This window comes from Petromyzon marinus, chromosome 10, assembly GCF_048934315.1.
Source record: "Petromyzon marinus isolate PM22_M1 ecotype Great Lakes invasive population chromosome 10, UKy_Petmar_22M1.pri1.0, whole genome shotgun sequence".
Classification (NCBI taxonomy): Eukaryota; Metazoa; Chordata; class Hyperoartia; order Petromyzontiformes; family Petromyzontidae; genus Petromyzon; species Petromyzon marinus.
In genome coordinates, this window is record NC_133676.1 from 2195453 (window position 1) to 2219816 (window position 24364).

The 24364-nt window shown below is 46.2% G+C and overlaps 1 protein-coding gene across 7 annotated transcripts in view; it reads left to right on the forward strand.

Annotated features, from left to right (window-relative positions):
• The first annotated feature begins 71 nt into the window (after nucleotides 1–71).
• The window catches only part of LOC116941121 (nebulin-like), a 97938-nt gene continuing 73645 nt past the window's right edge, over nucleotides 72–24364 (forward strand). For 2 of the 7 annotated variants that reach the window (XM_032951810.2, XM_032951817.2), the window contains exons 1-24: nucleotides 72–304; nucleotides 2177–2343; nucleotides 3804–3891; nucleotides 8539–8745; nucleotides 9230–9370; nucleotides 10906–11013; nucleotides 11862–11966; nucleotides 12186–12290; nucleotides 13055–13159; nucleotides 13523–13618; nucleotides 13963–14067; nucleotides 14934–15041; nucleotides 15168–15281; nucleotides 15602–15799; nucleotides 16460–16564; nucleotides 16725–16823; nucleotides 16941–17045; nucleotides 17601–17708; nucleotides 17838–18149; nucleotides 20122–20226; nucleotides 20405–20503; nucleotides 20621–20725; nucleotides 23719–23826; nucleotides 23956–24267. In XM_032951810.2, coding sequence (XP_032807701.1) covers nucleotides 2234–2343; nucleotides 3804–3891; nucleotides 8539–8745; nucleotides 9230–9370; nucleotides 10906–11013; nucleotides 11862–11966; nucleotides 12186–12290; nucleotides 13055–13159; nucleotides 13523–13618; nucleotides 13963–14067; nucleotides 14934–15041; nucleotides 15168–15281; nucleotides 15602–15799; nucleotides 16460–16564; nucleotides 16725–16823; nucleotides 16941–17045; nucleotides 17601–17708; nucleotides 17838–18149; nucleotides 20122–20226; nucleotides 20405–20503; nucleotides 20621–20725; nucleotides 23719–23826; nucleotides 23956–24267 — 3048 coding nt within the window. In that variant the 5' untranslated portion in view covers nucleotides 72–304; nucleotides 2177–2233. Of the gene's footprint in view, nucleotides 305–2176; nucleotides 2461–3803; nucleotides 3892–8538; nucleotides 8746–9229; nucleotides 9371–10905; nucleotides 11014–11861; nucleotides 11967–12185; nucleotides 12291–13054; nucleotides 13160–13522; nucleotides 13619–13962; nucleotides 14068–14933; nucleotides 15042–15167; nucleotides 15282–15601; nucleotides 15800–16459; nucleotides 16565–16724; nucleotides 16824–16940; nucleotides 17046–17600; nucleotides 17709–17837; nucleotides 18150–20121; nucleotides 20227–20404; nucleotides 20504–20620; nucleotides 20726–23718; nucleotides 23827–23955; nucleotides 24268–24364 lie in introns of those variants that run through there. The other 5 variants (XM_032951834.2, XM_032951812.1, XM_032951813.2 and 2 more) reach the window with 5 other exon arrangements.

Sequence of the window (24364 nt, forward strand, 5' to 3'; positions counted from 1 at the left end):
CCCTAAACAGTTGCACCGGGAGTGTTTCACCGCGGACCCGAACCCCACCACGTGATACTGACTGTATTGGGACTGGAAGAATCCGATGAGCTATGAAGCTCTTCTTTCACAGACGGCCCATTGCCAATACGTCCAAGTGATGGGAGTTTACGGTATACTCGTTTTGTTACATGGATGATCTCATTTATCCAATCGTCCGGCGAATTTCCAAGGGAGATCTGTGAGCACAGCAGCAACAAAATGAATACATCATTATTGGAATAGAACGAGGTATTTGAGGAAAATTGCACAACCAGCAAACGAGGTATTTGACGGTCGTAAACGAAACACAACAGTTACAAAACACAGTAATTCGGCCCGTCCCACGGGTGGGGGCGCATCGGGTGGCGGGAGCTTTTGGCAATGAATGGGACCCCAACAAGCCCATTTTGGGCCCAGGTGGCTCCCCCACAAACCCACTGTGGGCCCGGGTGGGACCCCCACAAACCCACTGTGGGCCAGGGTGGCACCCCCACAAACCCACTGTGGGCCCGGGTGGCACCCCCACAAACCCACTGTGGGCCCAGGTGGCACCCCCACAAACCCACTGTGGGCCCGGGTGGCACCCCCACAAACCCACTGTGGGCCCAGGTGGGACCCCCACAAACCCACTGTGGGCCCAGGTGGGACCCCCACAAACCCACTGTGGGCCAGGGTGGCACCCCCACAAACCCACTGTGGGCCCAGGTGGTACCCCCACAAACCCACTGTGGGCCCGGGTGGCACCCCCACAAACCCACTGTGGGCCCAGGTGGTACCCCCACAAACCCACTGTGGGCCCAGGTGGCACCCCCACAAACCCACTGTGGGCCCGGGTGGCACCCCCACAAACCCACTGTGGGCCCAGGTGTGGGCCCAGGTGGCACCCCCACAAACCCACTGTGGGCCAGGGTGGGACCCCCACAAACCCACTGTGGGCCCAGGTGGCACCCCCACAAACCCACTGTGGGCCCAGGTGTGGGCCCAGGTGGCACCCCCACAAACCCACTGTGGGCCAAGGTGGGACCCCCACAAACCCACTGTGGGCCCAGGTGGGACCCCCACAAACCCACTGTGGGCCCAGGTGGCACCCCCACAAACCCACTGTGGGCCCAGGTGTGGGCCCGGGTGGCACCCCCACAAACCCACTGTGGACCCGGGTGGGACCCCCACAAACCCACTGTGGGCCCAGGTGGCACCCCCACAAACCCACTGTGGGCCCAGGTGTGGGCCCAGGTGGCACCCCCACAAACCCACTGTGGGCCCGTTTGTGGGCCCAGGTGGCACCCCCACAAACCCACTGTGGGCCAGGGTGAATGGGAATGGGCTATATGAGAGGACTCACGTTCACTTCTGCTGATCTGTTCTCATCGATCGCAAGGAAATTAAGCGGTGGTGCAAAAACACTTGACAAGAATGTGCTCAGTTGTATCTTGGTGTCTAAGTGTTTGTGCCTCTGTGTTTGTCTTTATGTCTCTGTGTGTTTGTTTCTGCGTGTGTCTACGTATAACTGCGCGTGTGCGACACGGCCCATGGAGAGGGGAGTGCGGAAGGTTGGTAGGGATGGAGGCTTGAGGTTCTTTCCTATAATACCAACAATTCCACGGCAGCACAGCTGGGACTTCCACACCGATTGAGAATTGCGGACTTAGTTGATGGACAACAGTGCTGCACAAGGGGCTGTTTTGGTTGACGTGAAAGCTCCATTTGGCCTGATTTTCCTTGGTGACAGTTCAATAAAAGATAATTATGGACAAAGCCCTGGGACAAATGAAATTCATTTGGCTGAGTAATGAAAACGATATCTCTCATAGTGGCTGGAAGCCTACAAAAACATGCATGGCAGAGCAGCGAATGTATCCTAAATACATACGCATCACATAAAAAAAATCCTGCTGACAGTGGGGATTCAGATTTCAGTAGAATTGCTTGATATCTACGTAATGTTTTCAAAATCATCCTTACAAACTGTACACACAAGTGACTCGTAATCAATATCTGGAATCTACTGCAGTTTTTGTTATTTAACAAATGTTGTTTTGCAGAGATCACTATATTGAAATAAAACATTACATGGGTCTGGATAATTCTGGATGTGGCCTTGCATGGTTGGCTTGTGTCTAGAGACGAGTTATAAATGTCCGTATTTTCCCTGAAGGAGGATTATTTGCCTGCCCAAAATGGAGCGGGTTCTTGTACGGAGGTCCCCAGGAGAATGGGCAGCACCTGCCATGTGACGAGGTTCGGTGGACCGAAGGAGCTGCCCGGGACACACGGACTTGGGAGTGGATGGATGCATGGAGCCTGCGAGGAGGACACAGTGAGGTTGGTCAAGTGCAAGTGAAGGACTCTGGGTGCTTAACAGGACCTCGCTGACTTCAAAGTGCTGAGTAAATCCTCACACTGCGGTAACCCCTGCTAATATATCAAGTTGAGTACTAGGTACGAGATAATTTTATGTCTATAAAGTTGTTCTTATCGATGCTCTTGGTTTGACAGATAATGTACAAAAAGCGGTATATATTTTAAAAAATAGATGTGAAAAGAAGTTGTATTAACCTCTTACGTTGAAACACCTTGTTACAAACTAAAGACGTTTGGCGATGCTGCTGCAATAGAAGTGGTGCATATGCACAAGAAAAAAAACTCAACACATTCGCTTTAACATTGTGGCCTTGAAAGGATAAAAATATATATAATTGGTAACATTTTGAGCAATCGCCTAAAAATATTTCTGGCAATGTGCTATGGAGAAGGTCCATTGCCCGTAGTGTCGCCTATTGTATTATTTTCCTTTTGAGGCTACAGCATTTTTATGAACGAATGTGTTGAGTTTTTGTTCGAAAATAATACTCGCTTATGCTTTACGGTAATGAGTGTGTCCTTTGGAATGTACTGTTCTCAATACTTTTGACTGCAATTTACAAGACTTAAATACTTGGAAATGTGTATTTGATAAAGAGATAAAGATTTTAGTCTTCTTGCAGTCCTAGATATTGAAAGGAACTGCTGCTATTGTCATGACAAAGCTAGTGGGACAAGTACACAAGAACGTTACTTTAAATGCATGTTTTGTGTAAACGTTGTCATGCCGGGCAGTATAAAGATATGTCAGAGTCATTAGATGTGGCGATTAGTGGAGTGGGAAGAGGGGGCTCAGTGAGTGAGGATTGTGTGGTTGTGGAACGCCAACAATATAATTTGACAAAAGTATTTGTGCTAATGGACCAAGTGCTGACAGGTTTCTTTGTTATTCGTTTGTTCACGTGACATGTGGGCCGCTCACTGGCGTGTGTCTTCGGTCCTCGTGTATGGCAGGAGGCTGATAATTATTTGTGTGCGTGTTGCATGACCTAGCAGTCGCGCGTTCGCTGCATGTTGCATCAGTTTGCGGTTTTAATCCGACAGGCCACCCTCGTTATTACTGTGGGTGTATTAATAGTGGATGTTGAAGATTGCCTGACGTTATTCGAAACGAGAAAATTGTGTACTGGCGTCATGGTCCAAATTTTACTAATTCAAATTTACCCATAAATGAATAAATTTGGATTACACGTATCATCTCCATTTGCTGGCAAACAAATGCCTCCGTGTTGGCTAAGCGTTGAATCACAGGGGCAGCTACCACTGGGGATGCACTTTCAAATGTGTGAGATGAGATGTCCGTCGCTAATTGTGTGTAAAGCATTTTGAAAATGCTTGAAGGGCGATGTATTAAAACCAAATCATGATGTGGTTGTAATGTGTGTGTGTGATTGGGTGCAATTGTCCTTCCTGCACCCTAGGTTGGGCTGCACCAACATGTCTCGCCGCGTGGGCGAGTATGCGGTCACAGAAGAACACATAGAGGAATACGATATCGATTCACCTGAGGTATTGCGGAACCCAACGTCTTGTATACACACCATTGTTTCCGGTGATTGCAGCAATAGAGTGGTGGCAGCAGACATCGTTGTGTTAAAAGGGGGCTCTGAATTTTGATAAATTCACACTGCCCATTTTCTGGAGAGCCCACCTTCGGAGGATTTCCATTGCCTCTAAACACTGATACCAGAGTTCCCGTAACAGTCGGATTTGGCCACATAGGCTCAGGAAAGATAAATATTCAGTAACACTGAAAAATGTACAGCCCTTTTGTCAATCCACTGGTGGCTACCTCGTGCTATCAGCCATGGGGTTTGTATGGCCATATTTCACAAGGCTGGTGGTCAGTGCGGATTGGTAAAGGGGTACCAGAACCGGTTCAGATACTTCTCACGACTGATGATAGCTGTGGCCAACAATCGAAACCAGGTCACCGGGTTCACAGCACGTTACACTAATTACTATGCCACCATTCCACGTACTCCAATGAAATCCCTCTATGTGGGATAGTCTTCCCATAATGTTTACCTTTCCTACTGCACTATGCATGTACAGGGCTGGGATAAAATGTCTATGTTTAAGTCTGAAGTGAAAGTGACCTTGAAGTGCTTATGTGTGCGCTGGGCAAGGGGAGAGGGTGGAAGGTTTTCGTGGATAAGAGCCATAAGGTGGTATGCAGACCCTTGGGATGTGTCAGCTGGTCACACTGTGATCTCTCCTGAAGAGACTAAACACGCTAAGCCTCCTCCATAACTTGCACGAATCCTAGTCCCGCATTAACTCAATGTCTCAACTTTAACTGGCACCATTCATGTATATAACGCAATACAGATTAACATCATTGTGGAGAACGTAACAAAATGAATGCTAACTTCCATTATCTGTCGCTTCACGCAAAACAAGTGTTTTTCACGTAGAAACTATTCAACTAAACTATTTTTATTTTACCAGGTAAGACCCACTGAGCTATATCGCTCCTTTTCAGAAGGGACCTGGCCACAAATGATTGTTCAATGAAGTGGCTTATCATGTGGACATTTATAGCAGCCATATATTTTAAAACGCATGTTTTAGAGTATATGGCTGTGGGTCCTCCGGAAAAACCGGAGGACCCACAGAAGAATCCACGTGACCATGGAGAGAACATGAACACTCAAAAATATACAGGCATCAGGGTTGGGATTGAACCCACAATCTATTGTATGCCAGGCAAGATAGTTAACATCACCACCACCAGCGCCTTATCCGGCAGCCACACGGCCTTCTGGGATTGCATAAATTCAACAGCATCGGCTCAATACAAACTCTGGACCTGGTTTTGATATTCTGTGTCTCTGCTGGTGAATTGCCAGATGGGCAAGGATCCTCTCTGTTAGATATGCTTAGAAATATCTGACTGATGATGAGACACTAAATATGGAGAACGTTGCAGTGTCTTCTTGTGTTAGACCATCACAGTTGAAATTATGCACTCCCAGAAGGCTGTGTTGCTGATGAGAAGTGTAAATAATACTTTATTTTTTCACGTGGAGGGCAGATATGGGAAGAAGTCGGATTTGCTTAATGTATTCTGTGCAGGTATAGGTTTGTAGCGAACATTGATTCTTATTTCAAGTAGTGAGACAGTTGTTGATCAGATTGAGATGGTGCGTCATGACAATTCTTCAGATGGAGCTTTAGACACGAGGCCGTTGGGATTGTCCAGCTCATAGGAAACGCACGCAGCTTGAGTCAGCGCCGCGTGGCCAAAGTAGGCCGCTATTTATTGCTCACACCCTGGGGGGGTGTCAAATGGGGCCTCCATCCCAACAGTGAGAGAACGCAACCTAATGAGAGGCATGCCTTTCCTTTGCTGTCAGAGGCATTTACCGAGTGAAACAACTTAGCCTACTCATTAAGTAACTACCAAAATAAACCTCCCTTTTCATTTTACACAGTGTCTTATATTGATAATCATTTGTGGTGTTACACACAAAGTGATACTTATATATGCGGCTCATTTTAATTAACATCTAAGGCAAATGTAAAAACTAATTATCAGCCGTTACTCCTGTATACCAACCAACATGCTGTGTAGCAACAGCATGGGATTGTAATTTACATTGAAATGTGAAATGCAGGGCAGTGTCGAAAGTATATATTTTTTATTGTCAAATGAGAAAACACTGTTTGACTGAACATTACACAAATAACATTTTTGGTGCTTGTAACCGTTACATAATTAAACTTTAATGTTCTGCTTAACAAATTCATTATTCTCACGGTATCTCCTCAAATTATGTGCACCATATATTCGTGGTGTTTTGTGGAGTTGGCCGATGATTAACCAGGCAATGGCGGCTGTGCTGCACGTGGCTGCCTGTAATCCAGCACTGTGGAGGCAACAAGGGGTTAGTGGACCGCACAAATGTTGTGGAACTCCCTTCCCTTGGGCGTCAAGGAGGTGCCACGCGCCGTGATGCTCCAGGAGAAGGTGGTACAGAAATCCCTTGACAACTGCAAGGGTGAGGTTCCGGAAAACCCTCACGGTTGATAAACTTAAATCCTTATTGAGTTAGGCGAACCTAACCCCATAAGGATTTAAGTTTGTATAAATCCCATATACATATTTTTTACGTTCACTAAAATTAACCAATGAACACAACACACCAAATAAAGAGATTTTCAGTGACATTTAAGACGTTTAATTCAGAAAAGTACAGGAAATTAAATTAAATTTATCTTTGATGATGATGATGATGATGGTGAGGAACTTACATCAACAAAACTCTTGCAAATCACAAACATAAAATATACAATTATTTCATGCGACGGAGCATGAATCCCACCGATGGTGAAGGTTGCAACGTGGAGAATAAAGAGGATTGGGTAGCGACAGACCCAGAGGTGCCTCCTCGCATCTTCTCGCAGAAGTCTGCGAGACAACATGGTGGATGCTGACAAGAAAGGCCCTCGTGTTGTAGCTGCTCACTCCGAGATATAAATGCCCTGAAAGTGGCCATTGTCTTTGTGCTGTTCGCCTTTTGGCATTCTCTGGTCTAACACTGTTTGAGAATAGGCCAGAGTAAAGGCTGTCTCTGGTGTAGACCAATCAGTTTCAAAGACAATGCATACATTACCAGAGCATGTTTCGGTTTACATGTTCACCACAAGTATGTGTGGTTAATGCAGAGAGGATTCCTTGCGAAAGGTTCATTTTTTTAATATATATCTTAACACAACTGTTTTATTGCCAGAAAGGGTAAAACCTCATCTTATGTGGCGGATGCTACGCGGAGGCGCCAATTTTGATTTCACGACTTGACGAGAAGAGCGATTCACGGATCACTGAAACCAAGATGCTCGCGGTTGTTAAACAAGTAGTATATGGAAGTACATCCGCTTATACTGAAATCCCGTGGTTGGCAAGGAATTAGTGTACAGCAAAGTGCAGACTAATATCATCTGTTTCATCTATATGAGATAAGCGTTTTCCCCCCGCATGCGTGAGTTTTCTGTGGTTTCTCTCACATGTATGAACACTAATCAATTGGCTGAAAACATCTTAATATATAAAGGATGGCAGAGCTTGTGCGAGTGTGGGTAGCAATGGCAGACCACCTAGCTGCTGCCTTCCAGCTCACCTGTAGTTCCTCGGCAATTGACAGATGCAATTTGCATGAATAATGATGCAATATAAAACTGCACATTATTATTATGATGAGCAACATGTGTGTGAACTAACGCTCTTCTTCCCTTCCTGTAGACAAAACATGAACATAGGCTGAGTCGACAGCACGATACAGGATATGCAAAGACGAGTCATAAAAACGATTCATACAAATCTTACCCATAACCCATCTAATGTTAATAGTGTATGTGTTTAAAGGCAGCAACTTGAATTCTGGATTAAAAGGTCAAAGTGATTTCTTGCTCAAATGAGCATTGAGGCGGTGGACAATTCCTATTCACCGCTCTGAATCTGTGGTGAAAATTCCACATTACTTTGACGGAATGTGAGTAGATCCATAAGAGTTAACCCCCAGCAACGGTTTGAACTTAGCCACTTGCTCTACCTACTGAGCCACCTGGGTCGGATTATTCACGCATTAAGAATAGATTTTACCCTTTCTGGCAATAAAACAGTTGTGTAAAGATGTTAAAACACCAAACAGAAACCTTTTGCAAGGAATTATGTCTGCATTAACCACTCATACTTGTGGTGAACATGCAAGGAGGTCCCATGATGTAGTTGCTCACCCCGAGCTCTCAATGTCCTAATAGTGGCATTGTCTTTGTGCTGTTCGCCTTTTGGCGTTGTCCTCTGGTCTAGAACTGTTAGTGAGACTAGGCTCTCAAGAAAGCTGTCTCTGGTGTGGACGAATCAGTTTCAAAGACAATGCATCATATGTTACCAGAGCATGTTTTTTTGTTTTTGTTTGCATGTTCAACACAAGTATATGTGGTTAATGCAGACATAATTTCTTGCAAAGGGTTTCTGTTTCGTGTTTTAACATCTTTACACCTGTTTTTTTGCGAGAAAGGGTGAAACCTATTGTTATATTTTGATACTGGCAAAGGAGGTCCCATGATATTCGTGCATTGTGGATTCAGAAGAGAAGGTTCTGCCTTGCGCGCTTAGGATGTCCTGTCTATGTGTGTGTCTGATGTGTAAAGTGGAAAACAGTAGGAAAATCCAAGTCTTATGAAGAGTTTGAAGAGGAGGTTGGAGGCTACACGAAGATAACAACCGTCACAGAGACGAAGCTCACCAAACAGCTTCCAGGAACGGTGACGGAGCGTACCATCATCACCGAGATCCCGTACGATGAGGGGGGAGAAGAAGAGGAGGAGGAGGAAGTGGAGGAAATTGTAACCAAGAAGGTACTCCTGACTACTCCCTGCCTGTCGAGCCACCTCACGCACACATGCTTGCAATCTATGTTTTGAAAAACCCTTTGCAGAATTGCATTTCACAAATGTGTTAAACTTTTTCTGGTGCATCCAATGACTGTCAAAATTAGATAAAAATAGTTGAGAATCATTGAATGTAATATGCGCGGTGGTTTAAATCTGTATTTGTGCTACATGACTTCTACGTTCACAACCTTTGACGTACTTTTCTGTCAGCCCAGGCCTATTATTAAAACTGCAGATTACTGCAAAAACGTTTAACATAATAACAGCACCAGATATCGGTACAAATAAATTCCTGCTGCCACTTAAGCACACAAATGCAGTTTGCGTGCTGTATGGGTTAAACCACAGTAGGAAGCGATCCCAGTGGTTTCCAATGGCTTGACCGTGTTACTGGTTTGTTTCGTACCGTACACGAAAGAGTGACGCCTCTGTGTGTGTGGGTGGGCAGTTCGGGGCAAGCGATGGACCCAGAAGCACCCAGCAGAGCAGGCCAGAGAGGAAAGCAGCCAAAGATGTCAGTGCAACTCCGAGTGAACACCTCACTGTGGATCTTCTGCACAGCAAGAAAGCACAAAATCTCTACAGCACGGTAACGTTCTTGCTTAAGCTGTGAGTTCATCAGGGGTGCTGTGCGGTCTTGTGGAAGAGAAAAGTCACGAATGCAGTTGCTACAAAAATATATGAACCCATCAGCGCCTGGGACAGCACCCTTAACAGATATGGGAAGGTGGTGTATCATCTGCTTATTTATTGTGTAACCTAGATTGTCCACATTAACGCTCATTATTTTTGTGTTATGCATTATATGATTCTGCGTACTATAAAAAACTATTTTTATTTTACCAGGTAGGGCCCACTGAGCTATATAGTTCTTTATTCTTTGGTTCTATTCGGTAAAGTCAGGTAGGTAAAAATAAAATAACAAAAATCACGACGTTTCGGCCACAACACAAGCGGCCTTCATCAGGTGAAGGGACCGGACTGTCCAGAGGACAGCGTTGGAGTGAAGACAGCCAAGCCCAGGTCGCGTTCTTTTTCAGAAGTAACCTGGCCATAAATGATAGCTCAACAAAGTGGCATATGTAGAAATATATATCAGCCAAACATGCTAAATGCTTGTTTCTAAATGCTGAGGAAAAAAACGTTGGACCTAGATAAAAATCCACACGACCACAGGGAGATCATGCAAACTCCAAATATACAGGCGTCAGAGTGGGGATCGAACCCACGTGTCCTGCATACCAGGCGAGGGTGTGAACTTCTCGCCATGGCACCCTTGTTATATAGGACCCATGTCCTATATGACATATAGGGCCCAAGTTTAACCGAGAGGGTCCTTGCCTATACACATCTGGCAGTTCACCAGCATTAGTTCAAGCAAGCCTGACTGCTGATGAGACACTGAATGTCAAAAGCGGTCTAGAGATTGATTTTGTTGTGAACCAATGCTGCTAAATTCATCCACTCCCGGAAGGTCATGTGGCTGATGAGGATGTATAAAGAATACTTAGCTTTTTTACGTGGAGGGACACGTATATCAAGGGAGAAAATTGTCTAATATATTCAGTTATATTTGGGGTCAATACTTGCTTCTCTAGAAGGACCTGTACAATATACTGTACCAGAAGGGCATGTGTTGTTCGTGTGCACTCATTCTACGGGTTGACATATGATAGGGTCATTGTTGCTCAGGTCATTGTTGTAAATAACACTTTCCTGATTTTTTTATTTTTCACCTTGTCAAACAAAATTAAACTAATAAAATCCTAAAGCTATTTTTTTATTTTACCAGGTAAGGCCCACTGAGCTATATAGCTATTTTTCATAAGCGACCACGCCATAAATTGTAGCTCAAGGAAGTGGCTTATCATATGGAAATGTATAGCAAGCAAAAGCTGTAAACGCATGTTTCTAAATGTGGAGGGATAAACCGGCGAACCCGGAGAAACATCCACGCCACCTTGGGGACAACATGCAAACTCCAAATGTACAGGCATCAGGGTCGAGATCGAACCCACAACCTCCTGCACATCAGGTGAGACAGATAATATCTCGTCACTATAAACTTGACCTGGCTATGCTGTGTTTGTTTGTGGACGTGCCGTGCACCTTGTGGTGGTGTAGTTGAAGTATAAGAAGGACTACGAGGAAAACAAAGCCATGGGATTCAGCATCGTGACGGACACTCCTGAGCGCAAGAGAACCAAGCGGGCACAGGACCAGATCAGTGAGGTATGATACACCGACTGATTTGAACACACAGTACACATTGGTTGGATAATAACTCATCATCTATATACAAAAATACGTCACATAACCATGGAGAGGAACCATTAAGTGCTTGCTACATCACATATGTGAGCCAATAAACTCAGTGGCAGAGTGAGCGGCTCCAACTCATAAGATTCCAATTTCAAATGCTGGTTGGGGCTTGACTCAGCCCATCAGCCCAGGGCGAGTGGCAGTGTGGTGCAGTGGTCATACTCATGCCTCACAGCAAGAAGTGCCTGGGTTCGATTCCCAACTGAGGCACCTTCCTGTGTGGAGTTTGTATGTCCTCTCCTGTTCTGCATGGCTTCCTCGGGGTTTTTTCTGGCTTCCTCGTATAGCTAAAAAAAACATACACTATAGCTGGTATTGGCCAAAAATGCCAATTCTGAAATATTACTTTGCGATTTACTCAATTGGGATAACACACAGTAGCAACATCGCCCCCTCCTGTGAAAACTTGGCAGGACCCTCCTGACAAAATATTGAGACTCAGTGAGGCTTTGCTGGGTAAATACGCGTAAGAACAATAATATAACCCCCCGGGGTCGATAACATTTGAAACATGGTGTGGGGAAGTCTAAACACTGGTTGCCCAATGAAAGACTTGCCTTCGCCATAGGTTAATGTGAATTATCCAACCCCTTGCTCAGTGCTATAAACAGGAGATGAACACTGCCTCAATATTCATTTGGGCAGGAAATCACCTTGGCTTGATTGCACTGGGCTGAGGTTGACAGCTGCTACACACCCTGCTCCACCGCCGCTTGCCTGCCTTACGAGCCCCCCCCCCCCCGTGTGGTGCCGTGCAGGTGAAATACCACAAAGAATGGGAGAAGATGAAGAACGTGTGCCACCTAGACAACACCAGCCGAGATGTGGAGCATGCAGCCAAAGTGTCCAAGATGGTCAGCAAGGTACTGCTCCCTGCTAGGCAGCAGCCTGTCCGCCAAAACACTGAGTGAAATTCACAACGGATGTTTTTGTTCTCATGCTTCTGCGCTAAAAGCAGTGTGTGCGTGCCTGGTCTTTACAGCACAGATTTTGTGTCACAGCTGGAGGTGAGAAACGTGGTGTAAATAAGCCGTGTACCTGAATTTTTTTTTTTATATATATATATTTGTGTGCATGGCCAGATTTTGTACAAAGAAAAATATGAAGACATGAAGGAGCATTTTCAACTACCTCCTGATGCGCCCGAGTTTGTACACGCGCTAAAAAACTCGGCCCTCTACAGCAAGGTGACCCAGCACTCGAGATACACAATGACCATCAGCAGCCCTCACTTCAAACTCCAAGCAAGAGTACCTTGCCACGGTGGCGAGATCTTAACTACCTCGCATGGTATACAGGAGGTTGTGGGTTCGATCCCGACCATAACACCTATATATAGTTGGAGTTTGCATGTTCTCCGTGTGGTCGTGTGGATTTTTCTGCAGATCCTCCGGTTTTTCCTACACATTTATAAACATGTGTTTCGAGTATATGATTTTGATACATTTTCTATTATTTGTGGCCAGGTCACTTCTGTTAAAGAGCTATACAGCTCAGTGGACCTCACCTGGTAAAATTATAAAAAAATTAGTTTAAAAAAATTGGTTGGCAACCAGCTGGGGAAACCACACAACTGCATTTGTGTTGCCACTGGAACGATCATGACCACATTCTCTCACCCATAGTTAGGGCTAAAGCTGTGGCCTTTTATGGTTCTGGGAACACTATTTCCTTAGAAATTCATGAAACTCCGAAAATCCACGCTGCGTGGTTCATGGCCACTCCCGTAATCTCCGGGGGATAAAATCCACATTTTTGTCGTGGATTTTTGGATCTCTACCAGGAGTGGCTAATTCCTCCCATAATCTGAAGCACAGTACGACGACTCGAATATTTAGTAGGTCCCCCGAAGTTACCACGAATGACCAGATTTCTTCTCTATTTGCAAATGTTATTCGTGTGTCCACATGTGTGTGCGTGTGTTGTCGTGTGTGTGCGTGCGTGTGAATAGAATGCGTATAAAGCTGAATACGAAGACGAGAAAACGACCTTCTTCCCGTACGCCGACAGCCCGGAGCTCCGGCGTGTCGCGTCCGCACAGAAGATTTTTAGCGATGTATGTGGCACCGTGTTATTGTGCAGATGGCTCAATGGAACTGTCATTTAAAAGCTGGCTCACAAAAATCGTTCAGAACGGAGCACTGTTGCTGCAAATAAGCACTCCCAGAAGGTCATACGGCTGATGGGATGTGTAAAAACAATCCTTTCCAGTTTTTATCTTGGAGGACAGATATGGGAAGGCGGTGTATTGTCTACTAATTTTGTTAGACATTTATTTAACTGATTTATTTAACTAAATACTTTATTTCACAATTGATGAATTAAACTGAACAGTTTAAGATTTCCCAGCCATATTGCTGGCCAATTGCAATGCGAGTTACATCTGTGTGTGTGTTTGTGCATGTCTTTGTTGCGACAGATTCAATACAAACAGAAGGGCCATGCTCCATACACATCAGTGGCAGACACCCCTGATGTGCGGCAGGCTAAGAAGAACTTTCTGCAAGGCAGTGATGTCAGTAATGTTTTGTGATATTCACCCATCACCTGCGCCACCCTTTCACTCACATTTCTCTCCGTTTCCCAGTTGGGTTACAAACGACCCCAGTTTTAGCCTCTTGTCTCTTTCTTTTACTTTTTTCTTTAATCGTTTTGTTTGTTTATGCAAAACAGGGCCGATGGAATGTCTCAGTTTGGCATTGTCAGCTGCTACAACGCACAGCTAAATGCTCGCCAACGTGCTAAAGAGAAAGATTGATTATATCCCTGTTGTTCGTGGTTCAGAGGTTGTTGCCGAGCGTGTGTGGAACACAAACACGCATAGTGTATGCTCGGGGGTGCGTGTGTCTGTGTACACAGCTGAAGTATCGCGAGGCCTATAACAAGGACGTTAAGGGAAAGTGGGCCGAGACACCCTACGTGGACATGGCAAACGCCAAGATCAACGCGCACAATCTGTCTCAGGTGAGCTGACAACTTCCACAACTGTGCTTAACAGGCAGAGCCATGTGGGAGGCACTCGCCTGTCGAGCCTGTGGTGTACACTTCAGGAATTCCAATTGCTCGTGCCACTCGAATTACATCCGTTCATTTTGTTGGAATGACCGATGCACGTGATTTTAATGTAAGATTCTTCATATGGTCGATATTTATAAAAATGCTACTCTGTCATCACCGAGTATGTGGTGCATGGCGAGTGTGAGGTGAGTATCTGGTGTGTGTCATTTGTCAGATGAGTGGTTAGAGTGTGGTGAGTGGTGTCTAGTGAGCAGTTAATGTCTGGCAAGGTGTCTAGTATGTGTCTTTTGAGTTTTCAACGTTTGGTGAGTGTTTAGTGTCTGGTGAGTGGTGAGAGTCTGGTGAGTGGTGAGTGTCTGATGTGTGTCTGGTGAGTGATGAGTGTCTGGATTGTGCCATTGTCTGGTGAGTGATGAGTGGTGGTCGGTGATAGGAGAAGGTCTGATGAGTGTGTTATGCATGGTGAATAGTGAGTCGTGAGTATCTGTTTAGTGTCAGTGTCTGTAGAGTGATGCATGTCATATGAGTGAGTGGTGAGTGGCTGGTGTGTTGTAAGTGGTATCTGGTAAGTGGTGTAAGGTGAGTGATGAGATTGAGGCAGTGACGCGAACAAAGCTAGTTTTTTTGTTATCATTGAGGGTCTTATGAGTTGGTACTCGGCACAGGGCCTGAAGGCTGTTACATATGCGTGTATGTTGTCATGTACAATCAAAGCATTATACAATGCTTATGAGTGGGGATTTCCTAGCAGAGGCCATTGTTGCACTGCTGTGTGTTAATGTTGGTGCTGTGGCCTCTGTGGACTTGTGCAGATCCAGTACAAGGCAGACTGGGAGCACATGAAGGACAAACAGTGTGGTCTGCAGAAGGATGCACTGCCACTCAAGGTGGCCAAGGCCCAGCGCAAGATTGCCAGCAATGTGGGTTTTACACTGCCCTGGTACACACCCATTGCTCTCACACGAACCAATGTTTTCATTGATTTATAGCCATCTGGATTTGCGGGAGTGTCTCTGACCTTGAGCTGGTGATTCGTTGTGCTGCAGGTGGAGTACAAGCGGGCATTCGAGCAGGCCCGAGGCCAAGCGGCCTGCATGCAGAGCGTGGATGATGATCCCAAGATCCGCCATTCCATGAATGTTTCCAAGAACCGCAGTGAGGTGGGTGCATTGCCTTCGGTGCGCTTGGTCCACATCACTATGCATGACGCACATGCAAGAGAAAGTTACAGCTGAATTTTGATTGTTTATTGTGAACAAGCGTAGCAAGCTCGCAAGTCACATTTCATCACGATCCAGGTTATCCGCAGCCTGCCATGGCGGTGTTTGGTGTGTAGACACGTGCATTATGTTAATATATCTTGATTATATTCTCACATGGTAATACAAGCAGGAACATTTTTCTTTAGTTCCAGCTCCCCATGTTGTGTTATGGGGGGCCCAATTAAGGCCTTGTTTGATTGATTGTATCATCTGTTTAGAATCTGTACAAGAAGGAATATGAGAAGAACAAGACTAAGTTTCACATGCCGGCGGACAGTGTTCACGTGGTTCAAGCCAAAAATGCGCAGGAAATGGCCAGCAACTTGGACTACAAGACAAGCCCACATGGCTACGTGCTTCCCCCTGACTGTGTGACGTCACAGCAGGCCCGCAAGGCCTACGACCTCCAGAGTGATGTACGAGCCACCACTGACACTGAGCACTGCACTTTGATCGCACGGGCGGTGACATCATCATCATTTCATTGACATGCCACCCTCTTCCTCAACTCAACATCTCTCGTTTGACTCCAACAATAACTCCACTCTTTGACCTCACAGGCACAACAGTTTAACCGTCACCAAACCCGCACAGGCACACTCTCGCTCAGAGCTGTTTCAGCATGGAACCATCTCCCAGACCCACCAACTCGTGCTGCCAGTCCCAGCTGATTTAAATCTGTGATTCAAGCTCGCTCACGCAATGTCTGCGACCACCATAATGCTAATGCTTTCTACATAAACCGGCCAAGTGTATCACTTACTTCTGTATTTACGTGTATGTTTGACTGGGTGAGATATACATTGCATGAATGCAAATTGCATAAGTTGTACATGTAAATGTGTGTACATGTGTCGTGACAGGTTTTTTATGTACGTGTGAGTTAACACTCGGGACACCGTTGTAAACAAGGCATACCGGCTCAAGGGATGTTTCAGCGGAATATTTTAATTGATCAATTAATAAATAGATGTCCCTACAACAAGAGGTGTGTGGAGACAATGTGACGTGATGGTGCGTATGTCGTACGAGTCATGTGTATGTTGTGTTGCGCGCTACATATGTGCGTGCTGCAGAATTTGTACAAGTCGGACATGGACTGGATGCGTGGGGTGGGCTGGGTCACCTCGGGTTCCGTGGACGTTGAGAAGGTCAAGCGTGCAGGCAGCATCCTGAGTGAGGTGCGTCACCTCCCCTATCTCCGCACCTGCATGGTCACCAGCGACGGTGCACACCTGTACAAGGGCAGACACCGTCGCCCGTGCTCCCACCGACTGTCCACAGCCTGCGCTTCTCTGTGCAGAAACGAGGTGCTGAGATGTTGCTTTGCTGCTCCCACAGAGGAAGTACAGACAGCCAGCTCAGCAGCAGCCCTTCACCCAGGTGGAGGACACGCCAGAGTTGGTGAAGGCCAAATCCAACCAGCAGCTCTGCAGTAAAGTACGTGCCAGAGTGTTCCGTTCTGCCGTGAATGACCCTCCTGCATCATTCATTTTCAAACACCGTTTGTTATTCTTGCTGATGGCTCTGTGCGTGTACATTTGTGTGTGCGAGCAGCTCGTGTACAAGGCAGATAGCGAGAAGCGCCTGCACCAGTACACCATGGATGCAGATGAACCCCAGCTGCTGCAGGCCAAGGTCAACAGCATCAATCTGAGTAATGTAAGCAGCCCATTACTGTCACCACCTCAACGCCTGTCACGTGGGGTAATCACTCATTCATTCACCACTTCAATACCAATCATAGGTAGTGATCACTCAGAGTTTCACACTCACTACCACAACTCTCCTCTGCTTCTTTGCCTACAATAATGATACTTCTAACAGCCGGTGTATTAACCATAATATAAGTGCCTTCTGCTTAACAGCGGACGCTAAAGATCCCGTGACGTAATTCGAAATGAATGAGTCATTGTGTGCCGGCGTCACGGTCCAAATTTTCCATTCAAAAGATTCTCCGCAGATTACTCAATTGGGATTATACATAGCAATCATCGCCCCTACTGGCAGACTACGTGCAGGCCAGCTGGTAAGTCAGCTGCGCCACACAGGGAGAGTTGCCACGGGGGGTCACCCTGGAATGTTTGAGATGAGATGTGACGGAATTTGTTTTAAGTTGCTGAGGCGTTTAAGAGCCATATGAATGCACAAATACAGCACGACATCACCCAAGTGATGCCTTTGATTGTGGTCGGTATTGCAATGCTTTCTCACCAGAAATGCTACCAATTTGACTATGAAGAAAACAAGGCCACGGGTTATGAGCTGAAGGCTGATGCCATTCCTTTCCGTGCTGCAAGAGCTTCCAGCAACATCGTGAGCGATGTGAGTAGCAAGCGCCCACACACAGCAATCACGCAAACAATTGCAGCGCATTAAGAACCAGAAAGCAAAGGTGGCCCGGTTATCTTCAGACATCTCACAGTGCTTGTGGCCGTGGTGACTGTGGTGCAGCGCAAGTACAAGAAGGAGTACGAGGCAGACAAGGGCAAGCACATCGGGGCCCAGAGCCTACAGGACGACCCCAAGATGGTCCACTCAATGCGTGTGGCCAAGATGCAGAGTCAGCGCGAGTACAAGAAGGGCTATGAGAAGGGCAAGACCAGCTACCACACGCCGATGGACATGCTGCAGGTCGTGGAGGCCAAGAAGGCCCAGGCCATGGCCAGCAACTTGGACTACAAGACGCGGCTGCACAGCTACGTGCTGCCACCCGACCACATGACGGGACAGCACGCCCGCAAGGCCTACGACCTGCAGAGCGACGTGAGGAACGTGCAACGAATGAGTCCGATTCTCGTGCTCAGAGGGAACCATCTGGCAGTGCTGATCTGAGACTCCAGTTCTTGTTCACTATCCACACTGTATTACACTTATTTTTCTTATTCTTGAGTGCCCTTCTGTCTTTTTGTCACGACAATGGGGCCCTATGAGGCCATTCTGCCTGCTCCTGTCTTGCACCAGCTTCCTTCACTTGTTGCCCTTTCCGCTTGAGGTGTCGTTCTTCACGGTCACAATGCGGGACACCTTTGCTCTCTCTCCATTTCGTGTTCCTTGTTCTCTCATGTGTAAAGCCATGTTTAATATTCTACATTATACTCACCTCCGATTAGCACGGTTGGCTACGTACGGTAGTTAGAGGTTGATGCAACTCACAAATGAATTGTCCCTGCTTTGTTCCGGGCCATTGGGCATGAGCACGCAGCTTTATTATCGACGAAAAATACTTGAAACTCAAAAGCAGGAGGTTGTCTATTGGCATCACTGCACTGACATTATATTTTGAAATGTGGGGCGATACTACAGTGACAACATTACTGAAGTGATTTTAAAGGATTTGTTTTTTCCTCATGAATTACATTTTGAACTAGTATTGGGCAGCTTGGGACATATTCCAGGTACATTTCCACAACATAGAGCAGTTTGTGTTTTGTGCTGTGTCTTTCTCTCAGAGCCACGATTGATAAAACTCAAGTTTGTAAAAAAAAATCCATTTATGGTACCCAGATATTGAGTCACCCAAGAGAACATGTCCCAGAATTCCTGTCAAAGCACTGTCATTGGCCCCTGCCTATTTAAAGCAGTCGGGGTGATTGATAATTATCCCTCACTCGCTGATTCACTCCACTTACCGACGGTCAGTCTCCTTATCACTCTTCTACCGCTACTACCATGGTTACTCTTCCCGTTAATTCACTCATTGATTCCTCCACCCATGTTGAGGACTCAGTCTTTTAGTCTCACCATTTTGTCTCATCCAGACTGTGTTTAACCACCACACTGTTGGTCACAACAACACACTCACCCTCTCACTAACCCACCTCACTCACTTGCTCACCACACCGCAGGTCAACTCACTTCTCTTTACGCTTCTTCACCCGCACTGCTCCACTTTGGAATTCCCAGCATTGTCTCTTTCCCCAGGCTCTAATAATAACCTCGCTCGATTCAAGAAGCGTGTTAATACTTACCTGTTACAAATTTGATGGTGCTGTTTGTAGCTGGCCGTGTGACGTTTTGGGCCTTTGGGCCTGTTCTCAGCAATTATTTTTAAAAAGACATTGAGACACCCCCAGCAGCCACAGAATATAGGCGCCATTTCGTGGGTGACTTGAACATGATGCGGACATGAAGCCGAGTGTCGTGCGTCTGTGCCATTTAAGCTGTGCTATGCACCCACGCAGCGGAGTAGCCATCCTTGGCGACTTGTTAAAATGAAGGTAGCTTAGGGGATTTACGTGGTTTCAAAGTGACAACGGTATCCTGCACAATGAGCATTGCAGCGGTGCTCATCGATCGTGTACCTCCCTGAGCCAGTGGTGGGAATTCCACATTTCTGTGTCGGGATTCAGATATCCATAGGACAATCACTGTTGACTTCCCCACAAAGCGGTACTAATTTGATCAACACCAGAGAGATGATAGGCTCAGTCAACTCCCAACAAGAATTTTAATTCGCAACCTTCCAATCACAAGCTCCTTGGCCTACCGCTGAGCCACCTGGATGGATTAATATCTTGCTTGGCCTATTTGATTTAAATTAAAAGAAGATGATTTTGATTTTAAACTATTCAAACATGTGCGCGTTAGTTTTTCCTGTTTATAATGCATCACAGTTTAGTCTATTTAGAGACACGTGTGTGGTAAGAAGTGTGTGCAGACAATGTGACGCGATGGTGTGCATGTCGTACGAGTCATGCGTATGTCGTGGTGCACGCTACTTATGTGCATCCTGCAGAATTTGTACAAGTCGGACATGGACTGGATGCGTGGGGTGGGCTGGGTCACTTCTGGTTCCGTGGACGTTGAGAAGGTCAAGCGTGCAGGCAGCATCCTGAGTGAGGTGCGTCACCTCCCCTATCTCCGCACCTGCATGGTCACCAGCGACGGTGCACACCTGTACAAGGGCAGGCACCGACGCCTGTGCTCCCACCGACCCAGTGATCCGCCCATCCTGTCCACAGCCTGCGCTTCTCTGTGCAGAAACGAGGTGCTGAGATGTTGCTTTGCTGCTCCCACAGAGGAAGTACAGACAGCCAGCTCAGCAGCAGCCCTTCACCCAGGTGGAGGACACGCCAGAGTTGGTGAAGGCCAAATCCAACCAGCAGCTCTGCAGTAAAGTACGTGCCAGAGTGTTCCGTTCTGCCGTGAATGACCATCCTGCATCATTCATTTTCAAACACCGTTTGTTATTCTTGCTGATGGCTCTGTGCGTGTACATTTGTGTGTGCGAGCAGCTCGTGTACAAGGCAGATAGCGAGAAGCGCCTGCACCAGTACACCATGGATGCAGATGAACCCCAGCTGCTGCAGGCCAAGGTCAACAGCATCAATCTGAGTAAAGTAAGCAGCCCATTACTGTCACCACCTCAACGCCTGTCACGTGGGGTGATCGTTATTACTCACTGACCACCTCAAAATTGATCACCCACGGTTTCACACTCACGACTACAACTGTACAAAAACAATATCGCCCGAGTGAAGTCTTTGATTGGATTTCGATTTAAAGCTTTCGTGACTGCAATGATTCATCTTCTTTGGTTCTTTCGGTAAAGTCACGTAGAATGAGAATAAAATAATAAATTGATAAAATAAAATAACACAATAATATTCTCACGACGTTTCGGCCACAACACAAGCGGCCTTCATCAGGTGAAGGGGGGCGAGACTGTCTGGTAGGACAGCGCTGGAGTGAGAGAGCCACGTTCAGATCACGGCTTTTAAGCTGTGTGAGAGGAACAAAGAGCCTTGACACAGGAATTAGCATAAAATTTAGCATTGAAATGGCTGAATGATTAGCTTGTGACTGGTCACAGAAATAGCTATGTTAAAAGTTAAAGCATACACATCCGCAGAGGCACCCATTGTTAAAAGGAATTAGCATAGAATTTAGCATTGAAATAGCTAAGTTAAGGCATACACATCCGCAGAGGCACCCCTTGACAATGGGATTAGCATAGAATTTAGCATTGAAATGGCTGAGTGATTCGCTTGTAACTGCTACAGAAATAGCTACGTTGAAGTCAGAGCATACACATTCACCGAGGCACTTAGTACAAATCAAACAGGAGAATTTAGCATTGAAATAACTAGGCGAATTTAGCATTGAAATAACTGGGTGATTTGCTAGTGACTGGTCACAAAGTCCCGGTACCTGACACCATCGCTATCATTGAAGACCTGGTTCATCAAGGACTGCATACTGATGTACCCCCCCTGGTGAGACATTGCTTAACCAACACATACTTCACCTGGAATGGAACTTTCTACAAACAAACTGAGGGCACCCCAATGGGCTCCCCCCTATCTCCGGTTGTAGCCAACGTATTCATGGAAAAATTTGAAACTGACGCCATCCAGACTGCCACTCTACGCCCGACCTTATGGAAGAGGTACGTTGATGACACCTTTGTCATCTGGCCACATGGCCAGCCTGCTCTAGACCAATTCCGCGACCACATCAATTCCATACACCCAGCCATCAGATTTACCATGGAGGTCGAAAAAGATGGCAAACTACCCTTTCTGGATGTCTTAATTAAAAGGAGACATGATGGTTCAATGAGCCACTCTGTCTACAGGAAAGCTACCCATACAGATGCTTACTTGAAACCGGATTCCCACCACCATCCATCCCAGAAGAACTGCCTCATCAAGACTCTATACCATAGAGCCCAATGCATTTCCGACCAGGAACACATTACCAGTGAACTCAAGCACGTACACCAGGCTCTCAGGGCTAATGGCTACTCCGACTACACAATCCGCAAAGCCATCACTCCAGTCATGAAGAAGGATCCTCTTGTGGAGCCACTCAAAACCATCACCTTACCCTACATTGCAGGGGTCACTAAAAAGATCTCCAAAATCCTGAATAAACACAAGATCCAGGTCCGATTCAACACAGTACACAAAATCCGTGATTTAGTTCCATCTGTAAAAGATGCTCTTCCAGACATACAGTACCCAGGCGTTTACAAACTAAAGTGCCTCTGTGGTAGTAGCTACATTGGAGAAACCAAAAGACATATCTCGGACCGCATCCGCGAACATAAAGCAGACTTGAAACACGGTAAGACGAACTCCTCTGCCGTGGCAGACCACTGTTACAATTCAGTGGGCTCACATGACATTGACTTCTCCAAGACGGAGGTTCTTTGCAAACCAACCGGCTACCATGAGAGATTCGTTCATGAGGCCATTCACATATACAAGCACAGAGACAATTTCAACCGAGAAGATGGATTCAGGCTTAGTAACCACTGGAAAGATGTGTTAAATCATTTCTGTTCTTAATTAATTGTAATTTTACGATGTCCTTCAGACCGCAGCTCTTTCGCCAGCATTGCCTCTTAATACCTCTCACACCACGGTTAATGGTATGGTTTACAACATGGAGCATACTAGGGCCTCGCAGCTGTCTCTCTCCCCCTCCTCTGTTCCGACCATGGACGAACTCGTCCGTCTGAACGGGGCCCATAGCTATCCGTGGTACGGAAATTTGAGGGTAAGAATCCACCCATTTTTTCGCCATATAGCATTGTGATATATAACGACTTATGGTTGGTAGCTTAGCTGATTGGAGAATATAGAGTTTATTGATAACATGAAGGTAATTTATATTTTAGTTTTTATTGGTTCACTATATAGTACTGTGAATAGCTCAGATGTGTAGTCATTTCTGTGACCAGTCACTAGCAAATCACCCAGTTATTTCAATGCTAAATTCGCCTAGTTATTTCAATGCTAAATTCTCCTGTTTGATTTGTACTAAGTGCCTCGGTGAATGTGTATGCTCTGACTTCAACGTAGCTATTTCTGTAGCAGTTACAAGCGAATCACTCAGCCATTTCAATGCTAAATTCTATGCTAATCCCATTGTCAAGGGGTGCCTCTGCGGATGTGTATGCCTTAACTTAGCTATTTCAATGCTAAATTCTATGCTAATTCCTTTTAACAATGGGTGCCTCTGCGGATGTGTATGCTTTAACTTTTAACATAGCTATTTCTGTGACCAGTCACAAGCTAATCATTCAGCCATTTCAATGCTAAATTTTATGCTAATTCCTGTGTCAAGGCTCTTTGTTCCTCTCACACAGCTTAAAAGCCGTGATCTGAACGTGGCTCTCTCACTCCAGCGCTGTCCTACCAGACAGTCTCGCCCCCCTTCACCTGATGAAGGCCGCTTGTGTTGTGGCCGAAACGTCGTGAGAATATTATTGTGTTATTTTATTTTATCAATTTATTATTTTATTCTCATTCTACGTGACTTTACCGAAAGAACCAAAGAAGATGAATCTTTGATTGGAGTCGGTATTGCAATGCTTTCTCACCAGAAATGCTACCAATTTGACTATGAAGAAAACAAGGCCACGGGTTATGACCTGAAGGCTGATGCCATTCCTTTCCGTGCTGCAAGAGCTTCCAGCAACATCGTGAGCGATGTGAGTAGCAAGCGCCCACACACAGCAACCACGCAAACAATTGCAGCGCATTAAGAACCAGAAAGCAAAGGTGGCCCGGTTATCTTCAGACATCTCACAGTGGTTGTGGCCGTGGTGACTGTGGTGCAGCACAAGTACAAGAAGGAGTACGAGGCAGACAAGGGCAAGCACATCGGGGCCCAGAGCCTACAGGATGACCCCAAGATGGTCCACTCAATGCGTGTGGCCAAGATGCAGAGTCAGCGCGAGTACAAGAAGGGCTATGAGAAGGGCAAGACCAGCTACCACACGCCGATGGACATGCTGCAGGTCGTGGAGGCCAAGAAGGCCCAGGCCATGGCCAGCGACGTGGACTACAAGACGCGGCTGCACAGCTACGTGCTGCCACCCGACTACATGACGGGACAGCACGCCCGCAAGGCCTACGACCTGCAGAGCGACGTGAGTGTGCATTCCCACCGGCTTCGTGCGTATCACTGAGAATCATCACCAGAGGTGAGTCACAGTGGATTCATGAAACAATGTTTTGTCTTTGCAC